At 31.7% G+C, this 13606-nt stretch overlaps 1 protein-coding gene across 1 annotated transcript; it reads left to right on the plus strand.

The window, feature by feature from the left end:
* Positions 1-821: 821 nt before the first annotated feature.
* LOC111714261 (uncharacterized) lies at positions 822-10449 on the plus strand. Its single transcript, XM_023489328.1, has 8 exons — positions 822-949; positions 1560-1710; positions 2009-2482; positions 4861-4983; positions 5488-5615; positions 8482-8563; positions 9895-9953; positions 10024-10449. The coding sequence occupies exons 1-8, from the start codon at positions 822-824 to the stop codon at positions 10076-10078; spliced, it is 1200 nt and encodes a 399-aa protein (XP_023345096.1). The 3' UTR covers positions 10079-10449.
* The last annotated feature ends 3157 nt before the right edge of the window (positions 10450-13606 follow it).

Genomic DNA, 13606 nt, shown 5'->3' on the forward strand with positions numbered 1-13606 from the left:
TCAAAAACTAGGAAAGAATTATAAATGATGACAAAAAGCTGCTTTTTATATATAAATTACACCCATGCTGTACAATTTACACATTTTTTTGGAAACATGTTTTCAAAGAAAATGAATGAAACACATTGGAGTTGAGTTTTTGCCACAAACTCTGATTTTCTAATCTCTGTATCTTTGTAACCCAACGTCGTAGATCTTAGATATTTGAAACTATTAATACTTATAGATAAAATAATCTAAGTTTGAAATATTAAAGGTTTTCACTATCAGGTTGCAAAGATATTGGGATCAGACGATTTGAGTTTGTGGCAAAAACTTAATTCCTTTCTCTCCCTTAAAGCATAAGCCTTTAATGACGACCTACCAGCTACTCTCATTCTCTAATTGGTCAAAACTTTGCGGAACTCAGCCAATGAAAAATCAGTGAATGAACAAGAATTCATTTAAAGATTCTAAGCTTAGTTCTGATGGTTTTATAAGCAATATTTTAAAATTTTTTACTGGACATTTTTATTTGGGCAGGTTTTTTAAGACAATATTCATTAGGTGGAGGAGGAGAGGGGTCTGCATCAGGTGGGGGTAGGACTGCATCAAGTAAAAAGGGGGAGGGGTCTCCATCATTGCAAAGAGGAGGTGGGAGGGCGACAAAGAAAGAAAAGCATCTTCATTTTTAGGATGGTGGGATCTGTGTTTGAGAATAGGGTGGCCGACGAAGTTGTTGTTCTATAAGGACGAGATTAACATTCCATGGAATCCAGGGTCCGAGTTTTAAGAAAGGAAAGAATTTCTAGAATCGTGCATTGTATAATGCAAGGAACAAGATGTGCCAGGGCCCGAAAAGTTTAACTGTAAAGTATAGTCTACTGTTTCAACTTTCCAGCTTTAGTTTAGAGTTCAGGTCGGCGCGCTACAGTCCAGTATTCAGCTCAGGTCAGCGGGCTATAGAGGGGTCAGTTTATACTCAAACAAATACAAGGATGCCACATTTCTACCGATACAGGAAAACACAATTTTAAACGAATTGTCCACAAAAATATGTATTACTAAAAGTTTCAACATTCCGTGAAGTGGAAGTGTATAAGACAAGACAATACTATTTTTAAAAGTTTATTTTTAATATAAGTTTTATCTAAGAAATGATATTCTGGAACTCGTCTGATCCTTTCTTGTGCGACTGTGTTGGAGAAAATCCCGGCTCGCTTGTTGGCCATATTCAGACGAAGATTTCTTCTTTAATAATTTTAAAATCTTTTTAAATACAGAATTAAAGTACGTTTTCTTCAGGGACCGAATTTAATTAATTTGAGTGGTTGCTGAACTTTTTATTCGAATCACCGATTCACTCTCTAATTAATTACCTTAATCCTCAACAATCTTCACCTTTGAATTGGTGATTCAGGATTTGAATTGGCGTTGGGTTGTTCAACGACTTCTCACAATTTGTTAAATCCGGTACAAGGTCTTCAATAACTTGTTAAAAAACTATCATTAGAAAAAAAATTTTAAAGTTTAATTGATCATGAACAAGACATAATTTCAAACATTGTTGTCTACTGAAGAGGAGAGGATGAGGACTTAAAACCCTCTTCTCGAACCCCAGCTCCAGGTAGTGATATTAGCTCTAAAGGATCAAGTACGGAGGAGGGGCATATCAGGTGTCTAGGGATAGGAGCTGATATCTGTATACCAACTGGAGATGATAAAAACAAGGGAAAACCATTCTCAAAAAAACTTTTAAAAAAATCAAATTAAGAAAAATTATATTGAAGTTTATAGTTTTTTTTTTATAAATGCCTTTTAATTGTTTGCATTTTTTAAAGCTTTTGTTTTTGTTTTTACAATAATTTGTTGATCACAAAACTATGTTTAATTTAGTTTGGCACTATATCACCCTTAAAAATATTATTAGAAAACATGCAATAATAAATATACGCTGAAAGGTAAATTTTAAATTGTAAATCTAAGTTTTCCACAAGAACTAAACATGTTTTGAGAATGGTTGTTTCAGGTGAACCTGAATATATTATTCTACGAACTGGATAAAACCTTGCAGAGTTTAAAGGATGAAAACAAGCAGCTCCGAGCCGAGATGGAATATCTCAAGGAGCTTGTAAAGGGTGGATCCATCCCTAAATCCGCCCCAGCTGCTCCGGTTCAGGTTCAAACCGTCTCTTCCCCCCAGGACGGGCTGGAGGAACGACTTACAAGCAAAATTGTCAACCTGGAGTCAAGTTTTGACAAGTTTAAAGATGAAATGAATACAAAAGAAAATGAATCTAAAACTAGAATTGACAGTTTAACTTCAAGTTTAGAAAGTTTGGTAACTAGACAATCTGAACACGAGGACAGATTTGAGAAAGCTTTCTCCAATCTATCAACTGCTCCTGCTCCAGCACCTGCTGCTCAATCCGAACCTGAAAGCAGCTCCTGTGATATTTCGGCTGCTCCCGTTGATATTTCTGAGCAGCTTGACACAATTAAGGTAAGATTTATTTTTTACGTTTTCAAATGATGCAAGAACCAGAGGAATTTGTCTAAAACTTAAAATCTAGACAGGGTTCATGGTGGTATAATGAGAGGAGGAGGAGGGGGGTGCTAATTTTTATCTTTTTAATGTTATTCTTATGTATTCATTTAGATTTAACTAGATCAATTGCCCAACGTACCCCGTGGAATTTTAAAGCACTTTGAGAAAAAATCGAGTTTTGAAAACAAAAATACGACTTTAAAAAAAAGTTTAGAATTTAATTAAGCCAATGTTTCCCCCAGGGTACCCATGGGTTTTCCTAAAAAAAATTCAGCCAGTTTGATTCAGTCGTTTGGCCAGCTATAGCTTACATATATATATACATGAGCAAGATTTTTATTATATAGATTTTTAAAAATATCAGATTGAAGTCTAAAAACTATATATATAAAAAGTAGAAATGATAATTACTAATAAAGTTTTCAAATATGTTAAAGGATCTTTATACATGAGTAGAGTGTCCAGAGAAAGTAACATCAAAATAGTTTCCTTGATGATAAAAATCCTTGATAATAAATCGGGAAAAAACATTTTTTTGACGATATGTCAAAATCAGTAGAATCCTTATTTTAATTAGTTTTAATATTTATGTGAACATTTTCTGTGTTAAACCAACCAATCAGTGTTGACTTGTATTCCTGGTTCATGAGAATATATTAATTAATTAATGTCAATATCAGAATGAAATTTAGATTTAAAGTTAAAATGTTACAGACTGTACTTTAATATTTTACAGAATATATTCTGACTCTGAGTAAATTAATTTGTGTGTTTTCTCTAGTTTTCCTTTTTTCTTATAATGTTTTGTTTTATATTTTTCTCATTTTGATTATTTTTTTAATTTTTTGATTCTTAAAACTTAATTTAATTTTTTTAAAAATAATACAATGGAAGATTTGATAATTAAAAGATTTTTATATTTTACCAGATTATTGAGATTAATTAATTTACCAGATTATATTGAGATTAATTAATTTTCCAGATTATATTGAGATTAATTAATTTTCCAGATTATATTGAGATTAATTAATTTTCCAGATTATATTGAGATTAATTAATTTTCCAGATTATATTGAGATTAATTAATTTTCTGCAAATTTAACAAATGTAAAAGCAATTATAAATGAAAATTGGGTTTTGTATACAGATTTTTTATTTAAATCTTTTTTTATGATTTTAATAAAAATTATTAGTTTTATGCAAGGTTACCGAATATTTGCCACAAGCTCTAATATCAAAATTCTATATCTATGCAACCTTTGCGGGGAGTATCGTTAATCTTAAACGCCTGATCTTGAAATCCCGTATGGACACTTATGAATTTAAGGACAAATGCTTTTTCCCTCAATTTAAGTTAACCCTGCAGGCTGCAAGGTATGACCAGCACATGATAAAGAAGAGGAATTATATTAATCCGCTGGTTTGCATGAGATGGAGATCAATGCAAAACTAAAGTTCTGATGGTCTTAACATTTAATATTTCAAACTTTGATCCCGCAAAATAAAAAAACAACGATTTGAAAAATAAAAAGATTGGAAAAATGAGATTTTGAGGCAATTAATCAATTTTTATCAGTCTTTTAGGACCATAAATTAGTATACTTTAGGATAATAATAAGGATATAGGACCATACATTAGTATATTTGAGGATAATAATAAGGAAATAGGACCATAAATTAGTATATTTGAGGAGAATAATAAGTAAATAGGACCATAAATTAGTATATTAGCATATTTGAGGATAATAATAAGGAAATAGGACCATAAAATAGTATATTTGAGGATAATAATAAGGAAAAAGGACCGTAAATTAGTTTATCAGTAATTAGTATGCATTGCTTTACAGACTTGACATCTTGGATAAATCCTTTTAACGACCTTGTCAAATCCATCTATTCAACGTTTATTTCTTCTGAATAATGTTTTCCAGTTTTAAGATAAAATATAACTTTAATGTTTATACACATGTAGGACAAGAGAAGAAGCATTAGATGTAAACTGCTTTTAAACATAATGTACACTCTTTTTTTCACCCATGAACAATTATCTACAAGTTACAGATATAAATTATAAAATGTTTTCTGTGATCTTGTCAGACTGCATTTGTTGCATAAAACGTGCTGGGTCGCCTCTACGCTTGACAATACAAATAAATGCATGTACAGTACGTGTTGTACCGGCACGGATCATGTTACGATTAGACTGGGGTGACGTATATATTTACTGTAGTGTAAAGAGATTGACTTTCAAATTATCTAATATGGTAATATTATATAAAATGAATGAGATATTCCAATTTTTCTAACTCACTTAATGTCCCTTTAATGTTCAGGAGAGTTTAACCGGGCAGGTAGCTGCTTGTCGTGCTCTGGTTGCATCACCTCTATCGGTCATCTTTGATGCTGTTAGATCAGAAGACTGGATTGGACAGGATAATTTCCTTCCTTTTACAAAGGTAATTTTAGTTTATGAATTCTTTCAAAACAGCCCCCCTACCCACCCACCCCTCCATTTTTGGGAAATTAATCAAGGATAAAGGATTAAAATAAAGTTCCGTTTTTCACACTTTTCTCTAAAGCTTTAAAGTTATTCCATTTAAATTGTTGATAATTGAGTGATAAGTATTGAAATTTACAACAATGAATATGTGAATACGACCAAAACCACACAGAGGTGAACATTATTTCTCAAACACAAGTTAAAATTAACATAAAATGAACTCTGCAAATGAATATCATAAATGTTTAATGTTTAGTTGAACGTGAATATCGGAGGTGGGATGGATATCCAAAATATTTATGTTTAGTTGAACGTGAATATTGGAGGTGGAATGGATATCTAAAATATTTATGTTTAGTTGAACGTGAATATTGGAGGTGGAATGAATATCTGAAATATTTATGTTTAGTTGAACGTGAATATTGGAGGTGGGATGGATATCTGAAATGTTTATGTTTAGTTGAACGTGAATATCGGAGGTGGGATGGAGATAAACTCCGGAAAGTTTACAGCTCCAGTCTCAGGATTATACTTCTTCAGTCTTAATGTTTACGGAGCACCGAGGGACGGAGTCGTCTTATCAATCAAGTAGGGTACTCTTAGTTATGGGACCGTTCACAAAACTTTATAGTTTTTTTCTCAAGAGTTTTATTTCCACTAAATCGGACAGATAACTGTTGACAGCAACGTTTAGTTAAGTTTAGACGGAGACTATATATTATGCGCTTTAAATAAGTCACTTTTTACAAATAATTTAAAAGGAAGACTTAAAAAAACACCCAGATTTCTATAGATATCCAACCCAGGAGGGCTTGGATAGCTCTAGAAGTAAATGAGAACTGTCTCTGTATTGCGGTTGTTAAAACCATAATTTTACTACAGTAAAATACAATGATTTGCTTAATTTTTATTTATTTGAAATTTGCATGATTTAAAGTATTATTTCATCGATTTCGTCTTGGAGTTACAGATTTTGAATCCGTGTTTTTCATCTTACTGAGAAGTCCTAAGCTCTAAGAACTGCTGTTGGAATTTGAAAACTTTTTTCTTAATCCAGACTTAGAGAGTTACTTCTCGAATTTTTAAAATCTGTTAGATTTAATTTCACATTCCTCAGCAGAGGTGGATGGGGATAAAAAGAGGAAAACAGTTTAATATGTGCTAAAAGTAAATGACAACCAAAGAAAAAAAGAATTGACATAAAATAATTCTCAAAGGAATTGAGTGTTTGCCACAAATCCCAAATTTCTAATACCTATATTTTTACAACCAAATGATGTAAACCTTTGATATTTCAAACTTATATGGTTTGATATAACAGAAGCCATAGTTTGATATATCTAAGGTCTATATCATTGGGATGTTAAGAGATATTGGATTCAAAATTTAAAGTTTGTGGGAAAAACTCAATTCCTTTGAGGGGAAAAAGAAAAACATATTCATATGTACGTGCTGGTGGAATTTGAAAACTTTTTTCTTAATCCAGACTTAGAGAGTTACTTCTCGAATTTTTAAAATCTGTTAGATTTAATTTCACATTCCTCAGCAGAGGTGGATGGGGATAAAAATAGGAAAACAGTTTGATATGTGCTAACAGTAAATGACAACCAAAGAAAAAAAGAATTGATATAAAATAATTCTCAAATTTGAGGGAAAAAAGTAAAAACATATTCATATGTACGTCTGAAGTACAATAAAGTTGCAAGAAAAACAAACAAAAAAGTTATCGTTTTAAAATATTTGAACGACAAAGGATTTATTTACAGCAGAGCTTGTATTTTACTTATATCTAGATAACATTTAGTTGGTATTTACAAGATTGTATTAAATTCAGAGGATTTTCATATAATAAAAGCCGCAGGTTATTCCATTTTTGGGTCACCCTGTAAATTAAAGATCATGACAGAGGCCGTTCCTTTCATAAACTACATTGGTCGACAACTTGACGTCTCCTATATTGGTCGTCAAGTGTACGGAGGAATTAAGTGCAGTCGGGCAAAGCTAAAATATATATAGATACGAGAAAGTAGTATAATTTTGAGGTTTTGGGATGAATTGAAAGCAGCCATCTCTGTTATACGCATGGCATTAAATCCTCTGGATTGTTGCTCATCACTTTATTTTTGCGTGATAACACTAAATGAGTGTAGTACTATAGTATCAACAATGTATATGAAACAAGATAATCAATGCAAATAAAACAAAGGTAGGAATTTGACTAGACAACGGAAAAATGTGAAAGTTGTACATAAAAAATGTAGTATTTTTAGATACATCTCTGTTTGTCTACTATATAACAACTGATCACAGCATAAACAATACGCGTACTGTACGTTTGAGTTACTTAGAAATTTAATTTTTTGGTCAAACAGACCCAGATAGCAACACTTGATCTTTAGTTTTACAGGATGCAATACGCGCACTGTATGTTTCTATAACACAAATGCATATTTCCTACAGATGGCAGCAGGGGGAGAAAGGAAAATAGAGAGTAATCAATTTGCTATAGATCTCTTGTTTCAATTGTTCTCATACAAATATGAGTTGTCTGCTACAAACAATCTAGGGAGGAGGTTTCTACCTGCCAGTGTATCTATCTCATATATTATCTTTGCAATAGGGTCACATGTGGGGAGGGGACATGCTTTCTTTTTTTAAAAACTAAACTTAACAAAAGTTAGAGAGCATTCAAGTCTAGAACTGCTTGTCAATCAAACGGGGGGGGGGGGGGGGCTAAAAAAACTTTCTTTCTGCTCGAATTAAAGCACAATTAGGATCAATTAGAAATGTGAAAGAGGTTTTCTGAAAAAGGGTATACTTGAATTTTGAACAGGATGAGGATCAAAAATATTAAACCAGATATAGTCAAAATCTTAATCTGAATTAACTAGAAAACGTTGGCTCGTCATATTTCTAAACTAATATTAACTGCAACCCTCAAACAGGGGAATACGCGAATGTCGTCTTAGTTCTTAGTCCCAATATGTCCTTGCATCTGCATCGCACATTTATACATCATTTGGTAGATGTCAAATAGAATAACAACCAGTTAAACCCTAAATAAGTCATACATCGAAAGAATTTATCAAATGTCGTCTTGATAATTTTTCAGTGAGTTTAATACTATTTTACGTAAATCTCAGTATTTGCGAAAATAAATAAATAACCCTGAATATGCGGGAACAGTTATAAAGAGTTCCATATAATCATTTAATTAAAAAACTAAATATCTGCAACATTCCATTATCAGAAAGTAACAATTTGATGAATTCTTTCGATGTATGGCTTATTGCATGGGTTGAACTGTAGTTAAAATGAAATATTGTAGAAATTATGTATTACAAGATAATTGTCAAATGGGACACAGTCCCACTCGTCCCACCCCTTCTTTTAGTGTTAAGGACATTAAATAAAATTGCCATTGCCAGATTTTACACGATTTTTCTTATTTTAGAGCTAACGAGTTCATGGAGATTGCTAGTTGTAGTGGTGTTGGAAAAGCAAGCCAGACTTGTGTTGTCGAGTTAGATGAAAAGGTAAGTTTTATTATTTACAAAAAGGCCCAACAAGCTGTGGAACAGGAAGATAACATTTTGTACAGTGATGATCAGAAAACTCTGGAATAGGAAGATAACATTTTGTACAGTGGTGATCAGAAAACTCTGGAATAGGAAGATAACATTTTGTACAGTGATGATCAGAAAACTCTGGAATAGGAAGATAACATTTTGTACAGTGGTGATCAGAAAACTCTGGTATAGGAAGATAACATTTTGTACAGTGATGATCAGAAAACTCTGGAATATGAAGATGACTTTTTAACAATACTGAAGTGTATTTGATGTTGTTACAAAGAAAATAGTTTTACTAGAAACTTATCAAATCACTAACTAAGTGATATTTGTGTGTTAACGCTGTACAATTACTATTTCCCAGGCTCATTAGACTTTTTAAAGTTAAAACTAGATACTAAAAGTCGTCTTCCTATTCCGGAGTTTTCTGGTTATCACTGAAGCTTTGACGTGTTTATAGGTGAACTGGGTCTGTATGCACTACTGGGTTTCAGGTTCAGCTGAGCTTTTTAAACTCTATAACTTGGTTCTGAGCAAGGCAGTTGCAAAGAGAATATTATATTAAATAGAGGGAAGATAAGTCGAAAAAGTGTGAAGCCGCCATTTTGTGTGTAATGTGCTACATGAGCTGACCGAAGAAATAGTTGGGTTTAGTGGAGAGTGAGTTTTATGCCAATTCTAGTTTGTCTAGTTATCCAGCTGTCTATATCTTTAGTTGTCTAGTTGTCTAGTTGTTTGGTAACTAGTTGTCTGGTTGTCTGATCGTTAAGATGTTTGGTTGTCTAGTTGTGTAGCTGTGTATTTTTATTAATTTTTATCTACTGGAAATATTCAAAAAAATTAATATCTGCTCAGTTACTATAAATAATGATAAATATACATCTTTAGAGAAGATACCATTAAATTCGAATCTTAATTTGGAAATATTTTAATAAATACAATTAGACACTTAAAACTTTGGAATAGTAAGAAGTTTTATCAGTAGGAGTAGCGTGAAAATCAACTTTAAAATGCGCAATTAAATTTACCATCGAAGAGGAGTTGCAAATGAAAATAAACAGTTTAAAGAAACATAAACATGAATATCTTATTCATTCTTGACAAGGCAAGGCTTTGAAGGGTACCGTTTAAATCGGGTATTTCAATCTTTGCATGGAGAGTCCCTTGTAATTAAGCTTTCATGTCCCTTAAAGTGTAATTGGTTTGTTTATGTACACTTTACAACTGCTGTTTTAACGTTTATTGGGCTACTTAAATCGGCAGTTATCTAACTATTTCAAAAAAACATTTTTTAGGATACTGTCGGCGTCTATGTGAATGAGAAATCTAAGCTAACGGATACAATGAATAACAGGTAAAAAAATAATTATAAACAGTTTAACGCAAAAAAGTTTAATCACTAGATTATTATGTTCTATTTTCAGATTCACGCATTTCATTGGATTTTTGCTGAGACCTAAAGAATTAATGTACATGTAAAATCTATGTAATTGTACACATTTTTTTATATTTACTTCAAAATGAACTTTTGCTAGAACTTTAATGAAACTTTAAATTACTTTTGATAAACATTATTTTTTCAATCGTTTAATAACTTAAAACCATGCTATTGTTTTCAAATTAGAATCTAGTGTTCCCGTCAGTAGATTTAGTAAAATATGATACTGATCCCTTACAGCTTATTTTATCATATTTTTTAATTTTATTTATGTAATTTTACTCTTTTATTATTTTGTAAATATTTGATTTACCCAAAACAACTCATCTGCATGGTTTCTTCAGAAGCTAATTTTGAATTCTATTCTTTTTACATTTTTACCCTTATTTGTAAAATACATTTTCGAAAAAAATTGTTTTTGCTTTTCTCATTCATGGATTTTTAGTATGAATATTTTAATAAAAAAAATTCTATTCAATCACATTCTCGATGGAAAAAAATCTCGGAAACACCAGCCGAGAGACAAATTCCATATCGGACCAATTTCGGAAAATATCAAAATGTTACTTTAATTATCTTGGAAAGTTTTGCAAGCACTGCAAGCGCACACCTCCCCGGAAGCGATTTTGACCTCGTTGTTACGACCACCTCTAAAATTTATTTTATAAGTTAAATGAAACACATGGGAATACAAATCTGTTTTTATCAAAATATTTCATCGGGCCCATTGGATTTTACGGCCAAAATACCATTGGATCTAAATTAAGAAAATTTTGAGGAAGCATACGAATTAGAAAAAAATCTTCTTGAATCTATTTTTGTTTATATTGTGTTTTTGAAACCCCATTTTACAGTTTTGAAGGAAAAGAAAAAAAAAATTGATAAAAATTTATGCCTTGAGTTACCAATTAATGCTGGATTTTTGACTTCATAAAAATCCAGGATATTTTAGCACGATACCAGCTTATGTGAATGTGAATGTGAAGATGGAACTCACTTTTTCCGTCTATTCCATCAAACACTCTACAGATATAAATTATTTTTTAGAGCCAAAACCGGTATTTTTAGTGACCCAAAGAAACTGTCAACTATGATGATTTATTAAAGATACAATTTTATATTATCGATGTCGAGATTTTCCCTTTGTTCTCGAATTTTAATTTAAAAAGTCAATCCACTAAAAATACTATCATTACACAAAAACGAACATTGAATATTTACTATTTCAATATAACTTTATGTCAAGAATCGTTTCATATGCACCAAGAAATATTTAAAATTAAGTAGTTCCAACCACTTCACTGTTTTGTTTAAACTCAAAGTTTTGAACTTGCGCGCCAGCGGTATTTTAAGCCGCAATTCAGAATGGGACCGAGTTTGATTTCATCGTCTTCTCTAACTAGTTTTTCTTTCGGTTTCATACGCGTAAATATACTAATTAGAAAAATGGTCGTAACAACGAGGTCAAAATCGCTTCCGGGGAGGTGTGAGCGGCGCGATTTAGGTAGGACGGACTTGGACATCTTGGAGAAACGGGGCGTTCGGTTTCTTTTTTGAATTCAATCATGTTCTATTCAACAATCTTTCAACTTACACGGCGAGAACTTATTATAAATTTTCTTTTACAACGCATCACTGACAAAAAAGGAAAAGGCGAAATATTTTTGATTAACAGAAAAATTGTAATCGAAAATGAAAATGACAGAAAGGACCGAACTGTTAAAGCGACAGTAAAGGAAAAATGAAAGGGTGTATAGGCTGAAAGCTAATCACTTTAGCTCTTGATCGCGACCCATGAAAGTCATATCTGATGTTCAGGTCTCGAGAAATTTATATAAAACTGTGTCAAATATATACGAAAATTAATATATATACAATTTTGTATAAAAGTAGTAGGTTTAAACAGATCATATTCAGCAAGTAAGCAACCAATCTGAAAACGATGATATCCCAGAGAAAGCTAATTGTAAATTAGGTTTACTTTTATATTTGTTATTTCTATTTTCAATAGATTTCATTCATAATATTATTTTTACGTCCGTATTACTTGACCAGAAATTCCACCAATGGCAGTGCAGTAAAGTGGTCACGTGATACAGGCGGACACACGTGACCAGTATACTTCTCTGCCATTGGTGATAGTTCTGGTCACGTGATTTAAGTTTCAGATTTTCAAAATTTTACATATATGAATTTTCGGATAATTTTAACACAGTTTTATATCAGTTTCTCGAGACAGAAACATCAGATATAACTTTCATGGGTCGCGATCAAGAGCTAAAGTGATTAGCTTCCAGCCTATACCCCCTTTCATTTTCCCTTTACTGTCCCTTTAAATTAGCTTGTTCACTCGAATTCCCGACATTTTTTTTGCAGTGGTGTGATTCTTGAAATGAAATAACCTGAGCTGGTAAATTTTGTGAGAAAATTTAACGCTTATTCGCTTTATCCACTCAGGGATATCGAAGAGGAATTAAATTAATCCGTAGAATGAAAAATGCTTAATCGAGAAATTCACAAATGAGAATTTTGAGATGACATTATGATCTTATCATGATTTTTAAAAAAAAACCTAGGATCTAGTTCGTTGTATCTTAAACATTGGCTGATATCATACATCAAATTTTTGGCTTGTCTAATATCTATCAAATACAAATCAGGATTAAATTCTTAGTATCTCTCAATCTTAAAGATTTCAGAAAAAGTCCTAAAGCTAAATCAAGTTGACCAGAAGATTAATTTAGTTAAAAGATTTATTGTTTGCTAAATGAAATTGCAAACCTCAAACAGACACATTTAGCAGAAAAACACTCGAGGATATTTTAGTCGAATTAAAACAAAAAATAATTTCAGTCCTAATAATCATGGATAAGAAGCTGTCCTATAGTTTTCTAGCTGGAAAATTGAATAATTTTCATCCGTGGGTTATCTGTAATTTGTGACTGGCGGATTTATACAGGAGGGACAACGACGAATGAAACCAGCCACTTTATAAATAAATACTTACATTAAAACGTAATTTCAAGGGCCCTCCATACAAAGAGAGGAATGTCCGATTACTAACGGTACCATTGAAACCATAATCTGATCAATAATGTGGAAGAAAATATGTCGTTTTATTGCTTGAAAATTGGTTAATTCTGATAATTTCTCTATTGATTTTGAATCAAGAAATGCATATACGCCTCTAGACTTATCAGTCACTTTTGCAGCTCATCAATAAGAGTCAAGTGAAATTAGATTTAAACCAGAGAAAATAAAATCTGCTTGTTAACGGTTTTGTAATTATAGTTCCTTTGTAAATGAATTAAAAAAAAATTAAAAAAAGAACCTGTCAAATCTTTCTCTGGGATGTTTAGAAAGATGAAAATTTCCCTGTATGATAATTGATGAAAGAATGCAGTATAGTTTTGGTGAATCATATTGACGTACTAAGCCTAGGGGTGTCAGAAATGATTTTTTTGCATTTTTTTTAAACGTCCCATAAAACTAAAAAAGTTTAATTTTGATAAAACTTTTTGTTCTGGATGATTGCAAATATCTATCTAAAACTTTCTTAAACCGGCATA

The sequence above is a fragment of the Eurytemora carolleeae genome, unplaced genomic scaffold, assembly GCF_000591075.1.
Source record: "Eurytemora carolleeae unplaced genomic scaffold, Eaff_2.0 scaffold1545, whole genome shotgun sequence".
Taxonomy (NCBI): Eukaryota; Metazoa; Arthropoda; class Copepoda; order Calanoida; family Temoridae; genus Eurytemora; species Eurytemora carolleeae.

Bases quoted from the DNA above. Each gene is read 5' to 3' on its own strand.
- LOC111714261 (XM_023489328.1), top strand. From the start codon at position 822: ATGTGCCAGGGCCCGAAAAGTTTAACTGTAAAGTATAGTCTACTGTTT. The intron at 950-1,559 runs GTCAGTTTATAC...TGTCTACTGAAG, and splicing joins GGTCAGCGGGCTATAGAGGG to AGGAGAGGATGAGGACTTAA. The intron at 5,616-8,481 runs GTAGGGTACTCT...TTCTTATTTTAG, and splicing joins GGAGTCGTCTTATCAATCAA to AGCTAACGAGTTCATGGAGA.